Here is a 26407-nt window from a genome sequence, read left to right on the forward strand (position 1 = left end):
AATTCTTGAGGTTTGTTATATTGGTGTTTTGAAATGTAAATTAAAATTTTTGAGGTTTTGTCAATTAGAATTTGTAAGATTTTGACATTTAGAAAACTTGATGTTTTAGAATATTGTGACTTTGAGATTTTTGAATTTTAGGGTTTTGGGTGTTCAGAGTTCTGGGGTCTTAGAATTTTAGAATTTTAGAATTTGACAATTTGACAATTTTACAATTTTACAATTTTACAATTTTACAATTTTAGATTTCCGAGATTGTATAATCTTAGGATATTAGAATTTCAGAAATTTTCTAATTTTTCTAATTTTTGGATTTTACAATCTTAGGACTTTAAAGCCTTTGAAAGTTTATAATTTCATAATTTAAAGATTTCAGAACGAAGCTATGAAGTATCGGAATTCCAGAGCCGCTGAATACTCTAACCTATAAAACTTTGTGACTGACGAATCTTAGAACCTTCAAACTTTCTAATACATTTCAAGTTTTTAAGATTTCAATTCTGAAACTCTCAAGCATTTCAAACTCTTGAGGATCTAAAAATTTCAGAATCTTGAAACTTTAGGATTTTCTTGTGAAGAGTTGTTCTGCCAATTTTAGATGTTTGATTGGCTATTGTCTTCGCTTGTTCGTTCTACTTCCGTTGCGACGTTTCGTGGGGTAAGTTCGTAAACGGGGCAAGTGCATATACAGGCTATTTTTATTACAATATGAGCGAAATTTCTCCATTTAGTATGTTTGTTTCCTTGTTTTGTTTCACTATATCCCCTTTTCTATTTCAGCTAAGAGTACTTGTTTGCAGTATAGAGTACTTGCATAATGCAGTAAAAAGCATTTTATAGCAGATTTCTTAATAATTCTGCTCTTGCCCCATTGCACATGAAATAAAGTTTCAAAGTATTTAACTTCAAGTTACGCTCTTAGCCCATTTTCGGGGAAAGTGCAGAGTAGTTGACATTTTAAACAATTTCCTATCAAAATCAAAATGTACAAGGAAAATTAAGGTCCTAGTTAATATTAATTAAATAGTAGTAATTGTGCAAAGCGTTCGATATCGACAGCGTTAAGTATTTACATAGCAGACTGAAAATACTTACGTTTAAATACCAACTTTACAAAAACCAGTCTGCACTTACCCCACTTCACCTTATATTAAACTTGAACATCTTCTATTATGATACGTATCTGTGAACAGTAAATCAAGTTCCAAGTTTCATTTCATTTTAAAAATAAGTTCAATACTTTAATACAAAATTCATTTAATGTTAAAATATTTGGTAAAATATATTACTCATTTGGTAAATGAATTTTATCAAATAAATGTTCTTTCCAGAGGTCTCGTCAATAGAAATGAAGCATAACGAAGTTGAATATAATTTTCAACAATGACCATTCTCCGATTTAATCGCAATAAACAGATTGCAATTTTACTCTGTAATAATATTCCGTTGTTTTTCGTTTATTGTTCCTGAAACAAGCGACGTTTCTCTCGAACTGTAAATTAATAAACGAAGCCGCGTAATTCGCGTTTATCTCCAATCGATCGAAATTTAATGCTATCGATTATGTTGGCCACAGACAATCGAATTAATCGTCATTGAATACCGCATGGCTAGTATCGAGAACTGTTAATCGATATCCTTACAATTAATTATTGCATAATGGACCTCCTACGTTGTCGAAAACACTGGTGCAAATTTATTAAGATTCATCAAATTTGAACATTTTCATTTAAATTTAGTTACTCAAAATAATGTAATTTTTGTTAATCGAGTTTTTTTTTTTTATGTTTTATTTGAACAGTTTTAAATTACTTAATCTACGTTTAACAAAAATTAGGCGTTGTTATTCGATATCCTACTTGTACTTAATTATTGCAGAATTTTAGCGAATTTATAATAATATTTATATCACTAAATTAAGGTAAACGTTGTTATACATTCGCTGAAATATTTATTAATTATTAAGTTAGCAATCACTTTCATTTAAATGTGCGTTACTCAAAAAAAGATGTAATGTTTTTTCAATTTTACATCGAACTTTTTTGATGTTTTATTTGAACAAATTTGTATATCACTAATGTATGTTTTTTAAAACATTCTATTGCATATTGCTACCGTTTTATGCAAACGGAACATCTGTAACGAAAAAGTTTAAATTACATATCTATCTGTTGTATTTGAAATAAAATGTACAAAATAATTTGAAGTTGCTTGAAAATTATAATTAATGAAATCGTTTATTACTTCAAACAATTACTTGTTGTTTTATTTCAGTTGTCTAAAACATTTTATTGAAATATTAAAATATACAATAATTTAATATCTTCAAATAAGTTACTATTTCAGATGGACATTCATTTAATTTCAAATAAAATACTTCAACAAAGTTTATCATAATATTACAAGGAATAAAATGTACGAAATAATTTATTACTTCATTTGAAATCAGTCCCAAATAATTAACTGAAATATTAAAATATACATGTACAACATACGAAACAGTATACTGTTTCAAATGATTCTTAATTTTATTCCAAATACGTATATAAAACATTTCATACAATATTTCAACAAAATTTATTGAAGTAGTACACTGTATAAAATATATGAAGCTACTTGTTATTTTACTTCGAAGAAGTCTACAATTCTCTGAAATACTAAAATGTACAAAAGCAGCAAATTATTCTGAAATAATAAATAATTTATTCTTTATGTTATTAGAAATAATAATATAGTTTATTCTTCATGTTATTAGAAATAATAATATAGATTATTATATAATAATAAATGAAACAAACTAAAATTAATAAATAATATAGATTACTGTTTCAGAAGATCATCGCATCGAATAAAATGAGCCTAATGTCTTCCATTCGCACAAAATGCTTTTCATTCCCGTTTACCGTGCCAACAAACTTTCCGTTACAGGAATTCTTAAGCACGCACAGTACGAAAGAAAAATATGGTCGTTGGTGGCTATCGAATTTTTTTCGCTTATTTAATTTCGTTCCATGGCACGATTTCGTTTCTCGGCTAACAGCATAGCTTCCGGCACTATATTATCGCAGTGAATGGAACGAACCGACCCCTTTTCTATTCCACCCCCGCATCGTTTCCTTGTTTTCGTGTTTTCTGGTTTTTCCTGCATTTTTCATCTGCTCGTTTTTCCCTGGTCAGAGATCAGGATAAATCGCGCATGCGGCCACACATCGGCGAAGAAATACACTGCGTGTATACATCTGTTCCGTTCAAAGAAGCTTCTTGTTTCTTTTTTACGAACCAACATCCCGGGTAAAAAGGGTGCGTTTCGCTCGTTTTTAAGGAGGGTTCTGTAAGAAACGGGTGTGTTCGATTCGACGTGACGGTTAATGCGAAATAACCCACCGTGAAACTTTTATTTTCGTGTCTTATCGTGTGATGTACCATATGTGAGGTTTCCGGTTATTCTTCATATAGGGGAAATTGAGGGTGAAGTGTTATGTGTATGTTGTTAATGGCGTTGTTAAATTTTAGTGGGTTTTGTTACATGATTTTTCAATTTTGAAGAAATGTTCTTTTGACTAAGTATTAATAATATTTAAATAGGAAGACTAATATGTTAATAATAATATTCTAATGAGAAAATTAATATAATAATTTTAATGTCGAAATAGGAATATTAAGAATATAATAACAATGTTCAAGTAAAAACATTGATAAAACAATGTTAATGTTCAAGTAAGAAGATGAATAAAATAATATTAATGTTCAAGTAACAAGCTTAATAAGATTATATTAATGTTCAAATAAGACGATTAGTAAAATAATAATAATGTTCAAGTAAAAACATTGTTAAGATAATATTAATGTCGAAGTAACAGTTTTCGTAAAATAATATTAATATTCAAGTAATAATATAAGTAAGATAATAATGTTCGAGTTAGAAAATAAATAAGATTATATTTATGTTAAGATAGGAAGATTAATAAGATAATATTAACGTTCAAATAAGAAGATTAGTAAGTTAATAATAATGTTCAAGTAAAAACATTGTTAAGATAATATTAATGTCGAAGTAACAGTTTTCGTAAAATAATATTAACATTCAAGTAAAAATATTAGTAAGATAATAATGTTCGAGTTAGAAAATAAATAAGATTATATTTATGTTAAGATAGGAAGATTAATAAGATAATATTAACGTTCAAATAAGAAGATTAGTAAGATAATAATGTTCGAGTAAGAAAATAAATAAGATTATATTTATGTTGAGATAAGAAGATTAATAAGATAATATTAACGTTCAAGTAAGAAGATTAGTAAAATAATAATAATGTTCAACTAAGAATATTAATAAGCTGATAATAGTGGAAAAATATCTTTTTAATGAAAAATAATAGAATATCAAAAATTTTGCAATATTTCGAAGACACTATAGAAATTGTAAAAGACATAGTTTGTAGGGAGTTTCATTTATTTTAAAATTTTCGTTTATGTTCGACAAAATATTAAGTATTATTATTTTACTTATTGACTACAATTAACTACAATATCAATTAGAATTACATTAAGTAGCCTATTCGTAACAAAATATAAAATGAGGTTATACAGAAAAAGTGAGGTTAGAACGGAAGAAGCTATTGGATGTGCTTACAGCCGAACACAATATGCTGTTATAATTAAATTAACAAAATGAATGAAAAATGATTCAAAATTGAAAAAGTTAAATAAATAAAAAACGACTAAAAATTGAAAAAATTAAATAAATGAAAAATGACTAAAAATGGCAAAAATAAATAAATAAAAAATGACTAAAAATTGAAAAAATTAAATAAATGACAAATTACGAAAAATTGAAAAAAATAAATAAATTAAAAATTACTAAATTATAAACGTATATTTGAGTTAAGTACATAATCGTTTAATCGTCGAAATATTACTTGACACTCAGTGGCCCACTTTCGTCGCTGCGAATATGGAAGACGAATATTTGGATAATGATATTTATACAGGATCATAATTTCTCAGTAAGACGCCACCTGCGTATTACGTCAAATCTTGATTTCCTCAAGCGAATATTCACGCTCGCAACTAATTCATATCCTAATTCGATGAAGATGTAAAACTTACTTCGTGTTAAGTTCCAACAAGGGGAATACATGATTACGCAGGTTGTCGGAAGGAACTTACGAAGATTCACGGTTGCCGACGGTGTTGGCCTTTTGTTCGTTAAGGAAAACCCACGGAAATATGCACCTTGGAAGAGGGAATTATTCATATGAACCCTGAAACGACAAAGGTTGAAACAATCGCGGGAACGAAGCGGTATAAATCTTCAAACTGAAATCCATAATTTCGTAACCGCAGTTGCGAGAAACTTGCGACGCGAACACGTTTGACGCGGTGGCACTTTTCATTTAACACTTGCTACCACATTCAAGTTGTTGGAAATTGAATCTAGCAACATTTCAACAAGTTTTACTATTTTACATCTTTGTTTCTTACAATGATCTCATTCAGAGCAATGATATAATCAAAATTGCATAATTGAGTTAATATAAAATTATTTATAAAATTCCTGTAATTCAAAATTTGTCATATGAGAAGTAAAATATATGCTTCATGTACGACAAAACGTATTATGTTTGATTTTATGAAAATAATTCATATTTTCATAATATCTCTGCCTCCTACTGCAGTGATCTCCTTCGATCTTCAATAAAAATTGCACAAGTAAATTAATATAAATTATTCATAAATTGTTGTAACTCAAAATTCTTCAAAAGAGAAGCAAAACATATGTTTCATGTTCAACAGAACACATTATATTTCATTTTATGAAAACAATTTATACTTTCATAATATATCTGCCTCCTACTGCAGTGATGTCATTCGATCTTTAATAAAAATTGCACAAGTAAATTAATATAAATTATTCGTAAATTGCTGTAACTCAACATTCTTCATAAGAGAAGCAAAACATATGTTTCATATTCGACAAAACGTATTATACTTCATTTTATGAAAACAATTCATATTTTCATAATATATCTGCCTCCTACTGCAGTGATCTCATTCGATGTTTAATAAAAATTGCACAAGTAAATTAATATAAATTATTCGTAAATTGTTGTAACTCAAAATTCTTCACAAGAGAAGCAAAACATATGTTTCATGTTCAACAGAACACATTATATTTCATTTTATGAAAACAATTCATACTTTCATAATATCTCTGCCTCCTACTGCAGTGATCTCCTTCGATCTTTAATAAAAATTGCACAAGTAAATTAATATAAATTATTCATAAATTGTTGTAACTCAAAATTCTCCATAAGAGAAGCAAAACATATGTTTCATATTCGACAAAACGTATTATACTTCATTTTATGAAAACAATTCATACTTTCATAATATATCTGCTTTTTACTGCAGTGATTTCATTCGATGTTTAATAAAAATGGCACAACTAAGTTAATACAAATAATTCATAAAATTACTGTAACTAAAAATTCTTCATAAGAGAAGAAAACACGTTTCACATTTTACAAAACATTTTATATTTAACATCATGATATCAATACTATGACATGCTAAAATACCTAAAATAATATTTTCACTCCGTACAGTACAATATTCCTCGAAGAAATGATATTCTCCTCTCCGTCCACTTTAATCAGTGTCAAAGAAAAAAATTGGAAACTGTGCGAGTGAAATGTTTACCGAGAGAATTTTTCACACCATTTTGTCCGCGAATCTCGCCGACAAACAAGATGGAGTAAACGCGTGGCCCTTCTTGCCATTCACCGGCATCTTCGACGGAGAATTAAATCGGTTTCCAACAGCTGCGTCGTGCTTCTCGTTAGCACAACTTGGTCCACTTATTCTAAGGAGATTCCGGGGATTTACGGGAAATCATGGTGAATTCCACTCATCGTGAATAATTCAATAGACCCATGCACTTTGCATTAAACGGCACGGTAATACAAGCAAACGGACGCGAACACTTCGCTGTTGCTTCGTGAAAACTTAACTTGCGAGGCTGCAATGAAAATTCCGCGTATCGATTACGATCTGACTGGAATATCAACGATTCGCACCTTTCGATATCCGTGAAGTGGCCGCTAACACGTGGGATATTTCTGTGAATATTGGATGAATTAGGAGATTTGGGTCGAATAATTCATTGGGTGACTCTGGGGTTGGAAAAAATTCAAGGATGTTTTGTGAGGAAACATCAGTTCGTGAATGTATGATGGCTTTTTGGGGGATTATTTGGTCTGTAAGAAATTTAAGATTTTTAGATTTTGGAGTAGTGGAATTTTTTAATATTACAATAGTGGAAGATTTGAATTTATAAATAGTGGAAGGTTAGAGCCTTTGAACAGTAAAATTTTTGATCATTGAAATGGTTGAATTTTTGGACATTGGTTTAGTGGAAGTTTTTGTACTTTGAATATTGCAATTTTTTAACTATTGAATATTGGGATTTTTGAAGCATAGAGTAGTAAAATTTTTGAACCTTGAAGCAGTGAAATTTTTTATCTTTGAAAGATTAGAATTTATTTAACCTTGCAATAAATAAAGTAAAAAGTAAATAAATGAAAGAATGAATTTTTGAATCTAAATAATGAAAAGATACCACATGCAAAGATAATATTGAAATAGTGGAAGCTTTGAACTTATGAATAGTAAAAGGTTAGAGCCTTTGAACAGTAAAATTTTTGATCATTAGAATGATTGAATTTTTGAACATTGAATTAGCGGTATTTTTGAAACTTTGAATATTGCAATTTTTTAACTATTGAATATTAGAATTTTTTGAGCTTTTGAATATTAGAATTTTTTAAGTATAGAGTAGTAAAATTTTTGAAACTTGAAGCAGTGAAATTTGTTATCTTTGAAAGATTAGAATTTACTTACCCTGGCAATAAATAATTAAGTAAAAAAGGAAATAAATTTTGTAATGTAAATAATACAAAGACATTACCAGCATAGTTTAGATATCGTACATTCAGTTGCATAAATAAAGTAAAAGTTATTTCACGCATGGTTAGAAAGCAATATATTACATCGTCGAATATGGTCTGCTTTCGGAAATCTCTCTGAAGACTTAACGATGCGAAAGATCAAAGGAATAAATTAGCGCAGAACAAACTTCTCTGCCATAATATCGAACGAAATTCATTGAAACAATTCGAGGTTGGTTAGTGATTTAACATTGGCGGAATCGCAGGCAGTAATTAATTCAACAATGTACATTCGATTTTACAGTATCGGTATTGTTCGATATCCCCGTTATTTTAAGATTTACGCGTACACATATTTCCCGTTTATTTTTCTCTGGTCTTTTTTTTTGCATAGAGAATGTTGCGAGAACGGGATCGCAATAAATCCACGTAATTTGCGCGTATTATTTCTTCGAACGATGAAAATTTAATAACGCTTGCGATATTAGTCGGCGGCGATTAATATCGAACGTGGTCGATCGATACCCGCTTCGGTCACTGCTACCACTTTTTTACCCTTTAAATTATACCCTTAATTAATAATTTAAAAGATATTATCGACGGAAAAGTGGTACAAGTATTAATATTACGTATGTACTTTACGTAATGTAACTTTGTGGATTATTGAAATCTCATTTTGGCTGTCGTGAATGAAATATTTGATATATTAAATGAACAAATGGATCAGAATTTTAGGTTATTCGATTTATTTTAGTGAGGGTGTAATAAAAGGAATATTCAAATAGATATGTCATTAATTATATGCATAGGTATTTTTATTATTTTACCAATGATTATGAAGCTTTTATTTTATTAAATAATTTACATAGATACATAAGTATAAATTTAACCTAATATATATTAATTGTTATTAATATAAATTTAACCTATTTATATTAATTGTTATTAATATAAATTTAACCTAACCATTGTTATTAATATAAGTTTAACCTACGTATACTATTTATTATTAATATACATGAATACTTATTTTAATTATTATATTAAGCATTTTGAACAACGAATGATTTCGTCAAAGTTTCAACTTTTTTAATTTAAAAACAAATGTGTCCAACATATATAGTTTGAGTGTTAAAATCAAGGAACCTTTCTCACATTTTTGGGACGTAATTCAGTTCCCCCTGAATGTGAATAATTTAATTTATTATCATGGATTATCACAATTCACCGCATAGAGCTCAAATCGCGTTAATACCAGCTGACGTCATCTTGTAGGGTCAATACTAAGTAGGGAGTTGCAACTTTGCTTATATGGTAGTAGCTGCACATAAATGTACACTTTGACTGCCACGTTATCCACATGTAAGTGACGTTTACATCATACGAATCACATATATTATTGAATTGAAAATACTCATGGGTTTAATGTATTTAATGCTATCAAAGAATTATAGGTTTAGTATATTTAATAAGATGAATAAGCTTGAAATATTGTGACATATTATGATTTTTTTTGGTAACTGATTGCCGTGTCGCAAACATCTATTCGTCTCGGCGTCACAAATGTTTCTCCCCGATGAATATATTATAAAATACATTGCCCGTCACACGTCATACATTATAAAATACATTGTACACCATACATCACACATCATTACAAAATACATTCCCTACAATATTAACTATTTGAATAATGAATATAACTGTAAATAATAAAAATAAAATATTGTAAAAATATTCGTGAGAAACAAAAGAAAACTACCCCGAAAAATTATCAACTATTTCAGTAGGTGAATCAACGCGTTAATCACTAAAAATACTGAAAATGCCACTATTTACTAACTCCAAACACCACTCGAAATATCGTCATTTTCCAAAGTAGTTACCACTTCCAAACTCTACATGGTAACAGAAAACAGAAAGCTCATCCAGAAAATGGTCTCGAACAAGAATGATCTTTGTTGCAGGAATGCCGCTGCACGATGAAGGGCTGTCGTGGCGCAAGAAATGTCCATTCGAGCGCAAAAACGTCAACGTGTCGGGGCTGAGCTGCCAGAGATCCTCCTGAATGGAAGCGTGCGCTTCAAAGAGGGTTGCAAGTGCGAGAGAAGCAGACGATAGGCCGGAGAAAAGGGCCACTATCATCCCCTAACAAGCGTTCCCCTGCTCTGGGAGTCGTAACGGAAGAAAAAATGACTAGGCTTCTGTACGCGTTGCTGTCGCTGCTGTCGGTGGCGTGCAGCCTTCAAAGCGGGGGTGTAACCAGGGGTGGCAGCCGCATTCAGATCGGTACCAGCGAGAGGGGAACGCATTCAAAGGGCACGGGGTTGTTCGGGGGACGTGGACAAGGGGCAATAAAACTCGGCGAGGGGAGATTTCCAAATTCGACCAGGCAATTTCGACCGTTCACCACCACTACGACCACCCCTATGCCCATGAAATCTACACAGGCGCCACAAACTTCCGACAAGAATCGTTACAACATCACCTACTTGGAGGTATGTGTTATTTTAGTGGTAGTTAACCTCCTAGGCTTTTACCTGGCTCCGCTTCTCTGTCACAACTCGAATTACGTGCAAATAGCACTACAATGTGTGACAATGCTGTTCTCTTAGCGAGAAGATTGAAATTTTGATGATTAAAATATAATTTTTCTCAAAGATATGATACATATACTTAAACTTGAAATAAAATAACTATATATTTAAAATTTCAATGAATTAATGCGATATTTTCTGAAGTTACCAAAATATAGGATAAACAAAGACTTATGCATTTTATAGCATAAGTTTTAAAAATTCCCAGAAAATCATATTCGAAGTATTCGGTCCCCAAACTTAACCTCTTAGGCACCACTGAATTTTGCACGACGCTGTTTCTCTGTATGGCAGATTTCGAATTACGCATAAATAATACAATGTGTGACAGTACTGTTCAAAGCGAGTACATTGGAATCGAAATGATTAAATTATAATTTTTCCGAAAGATATACATATACTTTAACTCTGATAATTGACTTTTTTCGAAAATTCACAAAATATATTTCCAAATGTTTCTAATATCGTATTAATGCAAAGAGCCCATGGTGCCTAAACTTGGCACCTTTTATTTACATGCAATGTACTTTTCTGAGATTTGTTAATACTCTTAAAAAACGTGAAGACAAAAAAGTGCGAATCAAAACATATGAAAACGATCGTTCAATTGAAACGGTGAGAGTCAGTAGAGTGAGTCATAACGCTATGTGATCTACGATGACATGAAAGCCACTATAGTAGATCGTCGTACAGATGGTCGAAAGCCACTATAGTGCCTAAGAGGTTAACGAAAAGCAGTAAACCAACCAAGTTCAATCTTACACAAGTTTTCTGATCATCTACCACGAAAATCTTCGAAATTTCACTCGTGTATCAATAAACTGTCTTCGGACCTTATAATAGAACCTTAAAATAAAAATTATTTCATCCTAAAGAGTTCTTCATCAAAAGAACCTCGTCCAGTTGACATATCAGTAAATTAAGAATAATGACAGTGTTAAACCTGAATCTGATATAAATACAATAAGCTTGAGTTCATCAAATCCTCTCAGACATTTAATTCACCGTGTCACACGTACGCAAACTGAGCGAACTGTACTCTGTTACCTGTTCAATATATTTGGATAATCAATGAATTTGTTATAATTTGAATTACATGCTCTATTTATATATAATTTACATGATCAATTTGTATCTTCTGGAACGAACATTGATAGTGTTTCTTCAGCTCAGAAAACGGAAATCGAGTATTCAGTTTCCATTTACTCGTAGTGTTTTTAGCATCTCCCTGTGCATTCTTATCCACAAAAATCGGAGAAGCTTTCGAGGAATGAAATTAGGTGACCTTATTCCTTCGAGCGTTCCGTAGCTCCGTATTTCGAATAATTTCGTTGTGCCGATAGTTTCAGCTACAGTAATCAGGACAACATTCCAACCTAGAATTTCTGTCAGTAAACAGAGATGAATTTTTGCTTGGCTTGAAGCGACTTCTTTTTACCGTGTACGTCGTTGCGTTCGCTGACTTTACGAGGAACCTTAGTCTTCTCTCGAAAAAGAAGCAATAAAAAATTCAACAGATTTCCGGGAACGTAGAAGAAGCAATGTAGTTTCTTGCTTTGGATGAAGATCGATACCATTCAATAAATAATAGCTTCTTGCGAATCGGGTACGAATTTCTCTGAATCTGGAGAATGTATTTTTACGTGGTTGAAATTTTCTTTGATTCAATTTGTGGAGTTTGTACATTTTAAATTTAGCTGTGCATTGTAGATTTAGATGTATTTTTTGAAGTGGTAGAGATTGAAAATTGTAAGTGTGAGTTAGAGTAGAAGCTAGTAGAAATAGAAGCAAATGAATTAGTAAATGAATTACATGTCAGTGGATATTGAGGGAAAGTTATTGGCTACTAGGACTTTTGTGTAAGTGGAATTAATTCAGTGGTAATAGCAGCTTTGCAAACTCCGAGAGGTGGCAATTTTAGAATGATAATTTGGAAATTGACGATTTAGGAGAGTGAAAGAATTTAGAAATATGGGAAGGTAAAATGTGAAGAAGAAATTTTGGAACTGAAGAATTTAGAGATTTTGGTATTTAAGAGTTTGGGGAGAAATGTCAATCTGGAGACTGGTGCATTATTTGGAGGATTGGAACTTGGGAAATTTGGGGATTTAGGAATTTAGGAATTTGGGAATTTGGGAATTTAGGAATTTAGGAATTTAGGAATTTGGAATTTAGGAATTTAGAAATTTGGAAATTTGGAAATTTGGAAATTTGGAAATTAGGAAATTGGGAAATTGGAAAATTGGAAAATTGGAAAATTGGAAAATTGGAAAATTTGGGAATTGGGAAAGTGGGAAATTTGGGAATTGGGAAAATGGGAAAGTGGGAAATTGGGAAAGTGGGAAATTGGGAAGTTGGGAAATTTGGGAATATGGCAATTTACGAATTTGGGAATTGGGAAAGTGGGAAAGTGGGAAAGTGGGAAAGTGGGAAAGTGGGAAATTGGGAAATTTGGGAATATGGCAATTTACGAATTTGGGAATTGGGAAAGTGGGAAAGTGGGAAATTGGGAAATTTGGGAATATGGCAATTTACGAATTTGGGAATTGGGAAATTGGGAAATTGGGAAATTGGGAAATTGGGAAATTGGGAAATTGGGAAAGTGGGAAAGTGGGAAATTGAGAAAGTGGGAAATTGAGAAAGTGGGAAATTGGGAAATTGGAAAATTGGGAAATTTATGAATTCAAGAATCATTAAATTTGGGAGGGGGGTGAGAATTTGGAAACATATCAGTTTAAGTATATTACAACATATTTGTGATTTTAAGAATTTGGAAATTAATGGATTTGAAAATTTGGAAATGTCAAAATTTGAAACATTTGAAACTTTATAATAATAACTAAAAAAATCGTAACACTATTATCCACTAAAAGTTTACCAAATGAGAATAGAATCGAAGTAAAAGTACATCTAATTCAATATAGTTCATCAAAGATTCAACAACCTTTACTCCATACCAACATTTATATTCTCATATATAATTACATCCGTCCACCTTCCTTTATACCGCACTAAAAAGCCCTTCAGTATTTTAATTATAACTGCAATGTCCAACAAATCTTCCACTCGAAAATTAATATCTCATTCCCCGTACATTCTCATTACGATAGCAATTGCACCAACACTAGGCAACTCGTTGCTACGTAAATTCAATTCCGTAAGAATAACCTCTATTTCCCATTAATTACACGACACAACCAGTTGGTCCTGAATCTTTTTTGCATCCACTTTTTCACGGTCGACGACTGAAATATTAGCCTCGTTGTAATTACAAACTCCTCCTTCCGTGAGCTACAATTTCCTATGGTAATCGTTTCGAACACACCACGGAAAGGTGTGTCCAGCTTTCGGAAGTAATTATACCTTTCCCTCGGTTCAATCCCCATTACTCTCGATCCTCGATTCTCGTCGGTGCGAAATATCGCTTTCGATCAGCTCTGCGGGTGACATTTAATCATCGTAATGCACCTTCCATGAATGCATTCTCGACGTCTAAATAACGATTAACGTCGTGATCATTTCGATTTAATTCATCTTTGATCGTCGCTATTATCGAGTGAATTTTTAGAAGACAATTCCGAACACATTTTATTTAACATTCGATTGTTTGAACGTTTTGTATCTAGATGCGGAATTCGAATGTGGGCTTTGGGAATTTGGGAATATGGCAATTTACGAATTTGGGAATTAGGAAATTGGGAAAGTGGGAAATTGGGAAATTGGGAAATTGGGAAAATGGGAAAATGGGAAAGTGGGAAAGTGGGAAATTGGGAAATTGGGAAAATGGGAAAATGGGAAAGTGGGAAAGTGGGAAATTTGGGAATATGGCAATTTACGAATTTGGGAATTAGAAAATTGGGAAATTGGGAAATTGGGAAAGTGGGAAATTGGGAAATTTGGGAATATGGCAATTTACGAATTTGGGAATTAGGAAATTGGGAAAGTGGGAAATTGGGAAATTGGGAAATTGGGAAAATGGGAAAATGGGAAAGTGGGAAAGTGGGAAATTTGGGAATATGGCAATTTACGAATTTGGGAATTAGGAAATTGGGAAAGTGGGAAATTGGGAAAGTGGGAAAGTGGGAAAGTGGGAAAGTGGGAAAGTGGGAAAGTGGGAAAGTGGGAAATTGGGAAATTTGGGAATATGGCAATTTACGAATTTGGGAATTAGAAAATTGGGAAATTGGGAAATTGGGAAAGTGGGAAATTGGGAAATTTGGGAATATGGCAATTTACGAATTTGGGAATTAGGAAATTGGGAAAGTGGGAAATTGGGAAAGTAGGAAATTGGGAAAGTGGGAAATTGGGAAATTGGGAAATTGGGAAAATGGGAAAATGGGAAAGTGGGAAAGTGGGAAATTTGGGAATATGGCAATTTACGAATTTGGGAATTAGGAAATTGGGAAAGTGGGAAATTGGGAAAGTGGGAAAGTGGGAAAGTGGGAAAGTGGGAAAGTGGGAAAGTGGGAAAGTGGGAAATTGGGAAATTTGGGAATATGGCAATTTACGAATTTGGGAATTAGAAAATTGGGAAATTGGGAAATTGGGAAAGTGGGAAATTGGGAAATTTGGGAATATGGCAATTTACGAATTTGGGAATTAGGAAATTGGGAAAGTGGGAAATTGGGAAAGTAGGAAATTGGGAAAGTGGGAAAGTGGGAAAGTGGGAAATTGGGAAAGTGGGAAAGTGGGAAAGTGGGAAATTGGGCAATTTGGGAATATGGCAATTTACGAATTTGGGAATTAGGAAATTGGGAAAGTGGGAAAGTGGGAAATTTGGAAATTGGGAAAGTGGGAAAGTGGGAAAGTGGGAAAGTGGGAAATTGAGAAATTGGGAAATTTGGGAATATGGCAATTTACGAATTTGGGAATTAGAAAATTGGGAAATTGGGAAATTGGGAAAGTGGGAAATTGGGAAATTTGGGAATATGGCAATTTACGAATTTGGGAATTAGGAAATTGGGAAAGTGGGAAAGTGGGAAAGTGGGAAATTGGGAAATTGGTTTACCAATATGTGATTGAATGACGAAATTAAACTGTAACTAAAGTATAATTTACATCTTTAACCCTTGAGCTACAATGACGAGCTATGTTCGTGACGAACTTGAAGTTTAAATATGGTGAAGAGTCACAGTATTGTACAGTTAGGATCCAAATCCTTTATGAAACACATGATAACGGGAAAAATCCAAACTGTTTTATATCTTATATGGAGATGTGGCAGAATTTTGTGTCATAACGACTATACCCGTCAAGTGCCCAGGAAAATTTAAGACATAGACATTTTCTAATTATAGGAATTTGATGATCTAGGCGTTTAAAGATCTAGGGATTTGATAACACAAAAGTTTGAAGACCACATTTGGAATATTATAATAATTTGGCAATCTACAAACTCAATGGTCTGCAACTTTCAACACGTAAAAATTAGGTAATACAAGGATTTTATGACATAGTAATATCGAGATCTAGAAACTTGTGAAATTAAAAAATTTTAAATCTCGAAAATTCAAAAACAACATTCAGAAATTCGGAAACTTCAGAACTCACTTACCTGCACTAATATTGCTATGAAATAAACAAATTATCATTGAAATTGTCTTCGAAATACAAGAAATGTCCCTTTCGCCTCCATTTCTTCTCTATTGTCTTCACAAGAATGTATAGAAGAAACCGTTCGCGGAACACGAATAAAAGAAACGGATATAATCAAAGGGTAATAAAAGCCTGAAACGAGAATAGAAATTAAAGCTTGAAAAATTAGTACACGAAAGAAATTGTCGGGAAAGGAGCTAAAAGATATTGCAAGAAGGTGAATGAAAATATAATGACAGAGAAAAGAACAATTACATCTCCATTTCGCAACGTAATGTTGAAGTTATAACAAAAAATGGCGGCAATTACGGTACAGTTGTTCGGAAAGTGGGTCGTGACCGGCTAATTGCGCGTAAGAAAATGATTTACACCTCTAATTAACCATATGGGAACGAAGGAGAGAAACGTAGAAAGGGCAATGTTCCTCTCGAATAACCGCGAACTTTCTCAGGAAGTTGGTCTCAATTATGGCACCGGTCGCAGGTTGCCGGCAAAAGCTTTCGAGGTAAAAAGATATAATCTGATCGAGAAAAGTTTCGACGTGATAGGCAGAAATGTAACTTGGTGTCCATTCTCTGCCCATGCTCCATTCATCTGACCCGATCGATTCGCGCAACAGGTGTTCGCTGACCCATTCTCGCTATAATAAAGTGAACACGTTGAATGCATTTTTTTCGCTTGTTTAAATACAAGATTACTGTATTTTGCTGAAAATGTGCCACCATCGAGAGAAATTCTTCTGATTTTATATTCGCTCGAATATAGCCTAGGTTATTAACGCTAGGTCTACGGACGCGTCATTTTGACGCATTTGGAATTTTTTTAGGAAAATAAAAACCGTTCGCATTTTTATTTTACTGTACTGACTTTTATCCGTTGAACGAGGTAAATATTGAAGTCTATTTTCTTCAGAAGCTTTGAAATATTGAAATTTGCTATGTCGTCCTATCTCTATGGATATACGTCAATCTAACGCGATCGTAATGTAAATAAAATTTTTAGTAAATTAGTTTTACCCATGCAAAAATTACAACAATAATAAATATGAATGCACCGACAATACCTTATAAATGGCGGACTTTGCTAGTTCGGAATCGCACGCGACCGGCTCAGCCGGTATGCCGGGTTCGGACCCGGTGTCGCAGTACAAATCGAAGTTCGCAGGGTAGAGGGAAGTAAAAATATGAATGTAGAATATTAAAGCAATGTACTAAAATATTATTGAATAATAAAAACTTTCTATAAATATCTCATATTTTCATTTCTTGTAGTGTTTAATTATATTGCTTTCTAAGGGGTTGTTTTTCTTTAAATATATCTTCATGCGTCAAATTAACGCGTGTTTGAGAAGAGTCATTCATTGTTTACATTAATATTACATTACAATATGGCATAATTATAAACAATTATTATATGCATTCTCTATATAATTTTTAACGATTTTTGAGCACTTCAAATCCAGTTATATGTAAAGGTAGTAATTATGTGTTTAGTATAACGTTCAAATTACCTTCGATATTTAATATTTAGAATAGTTTCATACACTTAAAAATTATATAATATAATAATATCGTACATTTTAAAGTGATATAATATAATTATATATAAAAATTACATGAATTACATAAAATTATGCATATAACGGTTTTCGATCATTTCGAATTCAGTTATACGGAAACGTATCGATGTTGCATCCACTGCTGTTCTTGTCACGCGAACGTGTTTTTGTGTGTAACAGGTGGGCATGGTTGTGCCGCATAAGTCTTTCGGAGTGAGGGAATACACAAAAGCCGTGACATCAGCTGTACATTCGCTCCAAAAAAGCACCAGAGGGCCGAAATTAAGGTTTTTCGAAAGATACGACATTCATGTGAAGGTGTCTATGAAGGCGTTAACACCCAGTCCCACTGGTAAGTCTTTTAATCGTTTCATGTACTTCGTAAATTTGCTTAACAAGGCCGTCGTAAATCTTATAGAAAATTTAAATTTCCTTTTAACTGAACAATTAGAAGTTTAAATAGTATTAGTGTTAATACAAAATTAAAATTTAAAATGATAGATAAAGATCTTTTTAACATCTGAAATATTAGAACCAATTATATCATCAATAATTTATTTTCCATGTGACTACTGCGTTAATATTTTAATTTTAAGACATTTTCAAGGTTTGAAAGTTTAAAACTGAAAATTAGTCAATTGTTTAATTAATAATTTGTCTCTAACTCGATTTAATCCTCTAATATGGCACATAGTCATTTCTCAAATACGGAAGCACATAACACTGAAAATTAACTAATAACATTATTAATTTACCTATAATATAACACTTAACGTGTTCATATTTTAGTAATAAATCTGGAATTTAACATTGAAAATTACCTAACTATGCCATCAATAATTTACCTATAATACGTAATTATGTCATTAATAATTTCTCCTAATGCAACACCTGACGTGTAAATATTCTAATAATAAATCATTCACTAAACTTTAACATTGAAAATTAATTAATATCATTTAATAGTTCAGTTCAATTATTAATTAATAGTATAATTGATTAATTAATAGTTTGCCTCATTAAACAATATGCTAATATCTGAATATTAAGATTAATATTTTAATAATAATTCACGAAACTAACATTGAAAATTAAACAATACATTCAATAGTTTAATTTAATAATTTATCATTAAACGAAACAGTCAATACATCAATGCTTAAATATTAGGATAGAGCTCTAAGCTGTTACAATAACAGCTCTACCAAAAGCTAGCGAAAAGCTTTGATAGAATTCACAGTGTGACAAGAGATGAAAGACAATTACTTCGAAATTAATGAACCCGAATTACCGTGACGGAACTTCTTAATCAATAACTTCACCTTTCGCGCACAATTTCAACAGCGTCTCCTAGAAACTTAATTCTAGATAGGGGACTCGAAATAACAACAATTTACACTTTAATGTAGTATTTGTTAGCGAAACGTTTCGCACGTGACGCAGCTTCCTCCGAAGTTGTTAAGTATAATAGAATCCACGCACGAGGACTTCTATTCTGTTTGCAAAGATCCTCTGCCGCGTTCTCTGTCTTATTGTTCTCTCGATAATCCTGCTAACGAGAGTAAAATAAACCAACGAGGAATCAAGAATTGCTCGAGAGCTTCAATTAATTCCGTTCGCTAAATTGAATTACTATGAATGAATACTACGAGGGCTCTGATAAAAAGAATTTCATCTTGGAAATGGGTAAAATTGTTCCTCAAACATCGCCTCACTTAATCATCTGCCTTTGCTTCATTTCTCGAAAGGATTAAATAGAAAAGATGTAAGGACTGTCTGTCTGGTCGAATTCAATTATCCAAATTTGATTGCTCGTTGAAGTTTGTTCTTTCTGAGCGACATCGATTTTTGGGGAAATTGTCAGCTTCTTAAGTTTATTGTTTCTTCATTTTATTGTATTGTATTATCACATTGTGTGTGATTATCGAATATTCACATACATACATACATACATACATACATACATACATATACATACACATATGCGTACATACATATACATACTTACATATTCATACATACATATGTATACATACACACATATGCATACATGCATCTACATACTTACATATTCATACATACATATGTATACATACACATATGCATACATGCATCTACATACTTACATATTCATACATACATATGTACATATACATACACACATATGCATGCATGCATTTACATATTTACATATTCATACATACATATGTATACATACACACATATGCATGCATGCATCTACATATGCATACATACATATGTATACATACACACATATGCATACATGCATATACATACATACTTGCATATGCATACATACACAAATACTGTTATAAACATACATAAATTCGTACCTACACAAACTCATACATACAATGATAAATTTATTGATATGTAGACATCCTATTCATTACATGTTATAAAAATATATAAATTATTAGACATAAATTTCTTAATTTCATAAAAATATATATTGTAAGACATTTCTGTAGAACCATAATACAATATTAAATATCTGTATTTTATAAAATGACGAGGTAGGAAGGATCTCGTTGACCAGGCACGTATCAGAAAGTGTACTTAATCCGCCATTTTGTCCACTCGCTGTATACCGCCATTCGAAAGTCGTTGAATCCCGCCGATGCGACGTGCAAACAAGACGGAAGTGCAATGCAGATAACCGTATCTCGAGGAACTCGTACAGATCGCAAGAAGGAAACATGTTGAAGTAGGTTCTCCGAGTGACGTCAGACGGGAACAAGGTGAAGGATGATAACGAATCCATGGGGAAGCGGAACTTATTTACGAGGCAACCGTAAACGCGGCCGTAGCCACTTTTTCGCTAAAGCTCCCTGAACTCTTGTGAACCGTTTCATTTCTAGTGAACGTTCCTTCGGGACGAAATGAAATGAGCTGTGTAAAAAAAAGCATAATAGAGCTTTCCAGTATCTCAATCGACGGTTTTCCTCGTTTCGATACGATTAAGAGCTGAACAGCAGGTGGATGAGGAGGTAAAAATGAAATGACTCTTGGTGAATTTCTTTTAACCTTTTGTGACGTCAGGCAACTTTGACATCGTACATGTATGCTGCGGGCTCAGAAAATGGATGGTGGTCATAGTTAACTCTTTGCATTATCTACTTTTTTTATTTGTTCCTGACGAAGTTTTTTGTGGTTTAGTAATTCTTTATGGATAATTATTATGTGTTATAAGCAAATATGTCTTTGATGTAACGAGATATTTTTTATACTTATCAAATATATTGTGAGTAAATCATTAAAAATTAGAGATAAAGGTGCTTGTTGTTGTGAGAAATATTTTGTTGTTTATCAATTTTGAATCATTTGAAAAATATTGTTTTCTATCATTTTTCATTTTTAACGAGAGTAAACCATTTTTAATGGTTAGATTAAGTAAGTCATTCTTAATGGTTAGGTTAGGTTCTGTTCTAAGATCCTAAATGGTTAGGTTAGGTTCTATTCTAAGATCCTAAATGGTTAGGTTAGGTTCTATTCTAAAATCTTAAATGGTTTAGGTTTACTTAAAAATAGTTTACTTTCATAATGAATGAGAAATGAAATTAAAAATTAAAATTTATTTACAACAAAATATTCCTCCAAAGTACCTTTATGTCTCGAATAAACGATAAATAAAAAATAAATAAATATATACCTTCATTTCAACTGAGTATTTGATATGATAAATAAATATGCCGGACATAATAAGCAACGTTTAAACAATCGATACACCAAACAGCAGGGACTGAAACAATAATTTTCCAAGTATTAAAAATTAATTAGCAATATAGCACATGAAGTACACTCTCGATGTAATGAATATTTTCAACATCGAACAAATACATTTCGAACAAAGCCACCAACGAAAAACAATTAAAACGGTATTTTTCAAAGCACTCGAAATTGATTGGCTGCAAAACATTTCCACGCCAGTCAGAATTTTTATCGTCCCCTGCAAAAACTGCGAACCATAGAAGATTAAAATAATATTTGTCAAAGCAGTTTCAATGAAATTGGCTGAAACCACTATGGAACAAATATGTATCTGCATGGTCCCGAATGCATAAAATTGAATTCTAAAATTGATACCATTTTGAATAGTTGAGTTCTGTTAGCGAATTATTTCTCGATAAAAATATCTTGTTTCGTGATATTTTGAACACTAGAACTGCATTTTATCGAACGAGATATTTTTTAAAGGAAATAGGTTTTACTGCATCGAGTGTGGTATACAAAATGGCCGCGTGGGACATCATCGGTGACTAGGTTACGTCGCTATGTTTGTGGCGTCACATAATACGCGTGTGATTCTCATAAAAAAATATCAATAAACGTATTTAAATGTGTAATAAACTTCGGGTTTGATAAACAGATTATACGTTTCCATTTTGATGTATCAGTGAATATGATTGGTATTTGTATAATTGACATTATATACATGGTACAGAATTATTTTGCAGTCCCTGGCTATCAAATTAGAAGAACAAAATTTCACTTTTACAGCTGTAACAGTATATATGGAGAATTGTCTTCGATAATGCAAAATTATTACTGTAAATTTTACTACAAATTTTTAAGAATGATTGAAAAAGTTTTGATTACTTTGTAACACTCAATCATGGAATAATGATCAACTTTCATTCCTCCGTTCGTTCCATTTCGATAACGCTTCTTAACACTGGAATTACCAGGGAAGTTAAAATTACTTTCCTGGGGGACCACGTTTTAAATTACTGTATTTTTTAAAGTTACTTCACGTGGAAATATACAGTCCTCGGACCACGTACGAAAATTTCACTTTTATGGCTATAACATTATGGCATATATGGAAAATTGTCTTAGGTCACGCAAATTATTACTAAATACGTTGATAACGATATGTACATAGCAATTTATTACTATCGTGATAAATTGTGTGGGTGATGAGCGATTAAGGGCATTGCGTTTGCGTTAGGAGTATCGATAGCGCGTCAGGTGAAATTTGAATACCATAGAAAATGTCTGCCTATTCAAAAGACTAGTTTAAAACTCTCCGATCACATTATCTGAGCTGAAAAGAATTACAGATATTTAGAAAAATAATGAAGATATAAAGCGTATGATCCATGTATGAGCATGGCGGAAAGCTACCAAAGTAAAGGGTAATACAAGATGTTAACACGTGTTAATAATATTACGTACAGTAATAGTGTATCACGTGTAGCTAATAAATTATGCCATTACTATCTGAACAGACCTTCTAAATATAAAAATGTAAAATGAAGTACGTGAGAAATACTGAAAAGTAATGGCCCTAATAATATAAAAGTCACATCATCGCGGAAAAAAATGTGACATGAATTTTAAAATGAAATAAAACCAGTTTCGGCTGGTAGTGTTAATCGCATTAAGCAAGAGTTTCAAGCATCCGAGGCGCGAACAAATTTCTGAATGAAAAATTCTCTCATAATTGAAGAGGGAGTCACGGTTTTTACGTGAATGAAACGTTTCCACTGAGAATTCGCGATAAATGGAAAGTTAAATGAAATTCGCTGGAATTCGAACGGGTATAAATTCCGGGACGACTTTCGGCTTGATCCTACTTAAAGGACAGCATATGGGACTCCGTGGAAACTTCTGTCTAAAGTGATTCGAGGGCAAGGAATCTCGTGGCCAAGCTCGCCGCGGAATAAATCCGTAGAAGTGAGTGCGGCTCGTGCCGCTGCAAAATCGGCGAAACTCCAAAGAAAAATCGCGTTTCCATGAAAAGTTTCGAGTTGACCGAATATGGAGTAAAGATGGTGAAATTTTATGATTATTCTGGAACGGATGAATTGATGCACGGACGTTTGGATTTTCGAATACCTTTGATGTGGGTGAAGCTTTCATTCTGATGGATATTCGGTCTTCTTAAATTTTAGTTGAAAGAAGAAAACCTCGAGTAGCTGCAATCCAAATTTTTGTTTTAGCTTCATTTTGGTTTTAAACTCATTTTTGATTACTTTTTCATTTGTATTACATTCCTTTTATATTTTAGCTTGAATTATATTCTCTTTATTACTCTTTCAATTTTCATTTTAATTACCTTTTTAATTTTTTTAATTTTAATTTTAATTACCTCTTTTATTCTTTTAATTTTGATTTTAATTATCTCTATTTTAATTTTAATTTTATTTGTCATTTCTATTTTTTTTTATTTATAATTGTAATTATATTTCACTTGTTATGTTGATCTCAAAGATATGAAATTAGGAATACTGCGAATAAAGCCTAAATACCATGAATTGAAAAATACTTAAAGATACCTCTCAGTTTAAACACTGTTATCGCTATGAAAGCAGAAAGAGTCCAGAATATTTTGAAGTAAACGGGTGGAACGAGGTAAAAGGTTCTGTTTTAGTTCAGGTATCAGAAAATCTTGGTTTGTGTACACTATGGGTTACAGAGGGGTCGTAAATCTTCGTGAGATTTTAGCAGAAGGTGTCAGGATAAAAAGCGAGGATGATCTTAGAGATCGGTTATTTTTCAAGACGTTCTTTTATGGAGGTACCAGTTTTATTGCAAAAACGTCGGAAACCGTGTCTGCGGTCATTTGAACGGACGACAGCAAGTTTCTTGGTTATTTCGTTTGCTTCTTCGTCAATATAAATCAACGACGCGCATCTGTCAGCATTTTTTTATGTCGCAGTCATAAATCAAATTCCTTTGATCAAATGCTTAGTTAGGAACATTGAATATAACGTGGACATTTATCTTTTTCTGTAATTAATGATGTTGATGGATTAGTTAAATGTTTGTATTTATATAATTTGTCGCTTGATGCAGTTATGGAATATTAAAAATAGTGCATACGTTGAAAATGATTATTAATTTTGATGTATATGTATAGGTGCTTTTGTAAATGTATAATATGTGTATGTAACAAATGTAACGTAGCAATTCACGTATGTAACATACGTGACAGAATATTGTGTATATATATGCAACAGAATAATATGTGTAACATACATGACAGAGTAACTTACATGATATGCTTTTGTAACGGAATAATGTACGTACATAACACATATGACGAAACAATTTACATATGTAACATATGTGACAAAATAATTTACATATGTATGCATGTAGTAGAATAATATATGTATGTAAGTAACATAAATAACAGAATAATATGTATAAGTAATATACATGCGACAGAATGTTGTACATAATGCACTTATGTAGCAGAATAATGTACATATGTGACATGTGTGATAGAAGAATTTACGTATGTATTTATGTAACAGGGTATTGTACATATGTAACATATGCAACATAATAATTTACACAGGTAATATATGTATTAAAATAATGTGCATGTGTAACATATGTAACGTAATAATTCACATATGTAACATACATATGTATCAAAATAATGTACATACGTAATGTATATAACATAATAATTCCCACATATGTATTAAAATAATGTTAATGTATGTGTAACATATGCAACATAATAATTCACATATGTAACATACATATGTATCAAAATAATATACATACGTAACATATGTAACATAATAATTCACACATGTAGCATATGTATTAAAATAATGTTAATGTATGTGTAACATATGCAACATAATAATTCACATATGTAACATACATATGTATCAAAATAATGTACATATGTAACATAATACTGATTTTGCTTTATAATCGTTTTATAACTGTTTCAATCACATATTCTTACACCAAAAATTGCTAAATGTCGCTTACTTGAAATGAAATAATGAAAACAACTAAATTAAATTAACTAATAAAAAATTCAAACTACTCCCTAGTTATAAGTTTAATAACCTAAATTTAATAAATAACCTAAATTTTTAAATGAACATTACAAAGAACTAAAATACTATAAAATTATAGAATCTACTAAATTAGAAGTTTAAACTAAATTACAAGCTTAAATTATTATGCAATCCTTAAAGTTGCAAATATTAAAAATAACTATCAATGTCATCTAATATTTTCGTAATCAACCTTGACATTAAATTGTGTATATTTTTGTATCAAGATATCCCGAATGTAAACTTGTAACAAAATGTCTCGAGGAAAGGTAAAGACAGCATGGAAAATGTTCTTAACAGCATTCTCCCGTTAGCATTTTAAATAGATTCACGGAGCAACGATGTCACTTTGTAAGAAGCTTTCGAAGCTACCTAAGTAATCGATTGATTTATGGAAGCTCGACACGCGCGTGTTTCCCATATTTTCGGTACGGGGGTGAAAAACTGAACGAAGATAAGCTTCATCTGCGGTCTGACGTTGGATTTGGGGGATGAAATAGCATGCCGTGAATGAAAGATCAATATACACTACTGACCAAAATTTTCGACTACTGTCTTCTAATGTATCGTGAATTATTATCAATTAATCATAACAGGATTATAATATTTTAATTCAAATGTACTCAACATCCATTATCTGAGTTTATTTTTGCAAGTAATTTGGAAATTGAAAATTTTTGAGTTTCAGAAATGTGAAAATTTGAGAACTTTTAATTTTTTTGTATGAAGATCTGGGAATTTGGAAATTTGACAATTTAGAAGTTTAGGAATTTGGAAATTTAGGGATATGGACATTTTTTAATTTTTACTATTTTAATATTTTTAAGATTTGGGGATTTGGAAATTTAGAGATTTAAGGATTTGGGAATTTGGGGA

The 26407-nt window shown here is 31.7% G+C and overlaps 1 protein-coding gene across 8 annotated transcripts in view; it reads left to right on the forward strand.

The window, feature by feature from the left end:
* Nmdar2 (glutamate ionotropic receptor NMDA type subunit 2) overlaps nucleotides 1-26407 on the forward strand; it is a 423506-nt gene that overhangs the window by 242200 nt on the left and 154899 nt on the right. For all 8 annotated transcript variants that reach the window (XM_076530217.1, XM_012282447.2, XM_076530219.1 and 5 more), the window contains exons 4-5: nucleotides 9917-10447; nucleotides 17880-18051. In XM_076530217.1, the coding sequence (XP_076386332.1) occupies nucleotides 10142-10447; nucleotides 17880-18051 (478 nt within the window). In that variant the 5' untranslated portion in view covers nucleotides 9917-10141. The remainder of the gene's footprint in view (nucleotides 1-9916; nucleotides 10448-17879; nucleotides 18052-26407) is intronic.

The sequence above is a fragment of the Megachile rotundata genome, chromosome 3 (genome assembly GCF_050947335.1).
Source record: "Megachile rotundata isolate GNS110a chromosome 3, iyMegRotu1, whole genome shotgun sequence".
In the NCBI taxonomy this organism is placed as follows: Eukaryota; Metazoa; Arthropoda; class Insecta; order Hymenoptera; family Megachilidae; genus Megachile; species Megachile rotundata.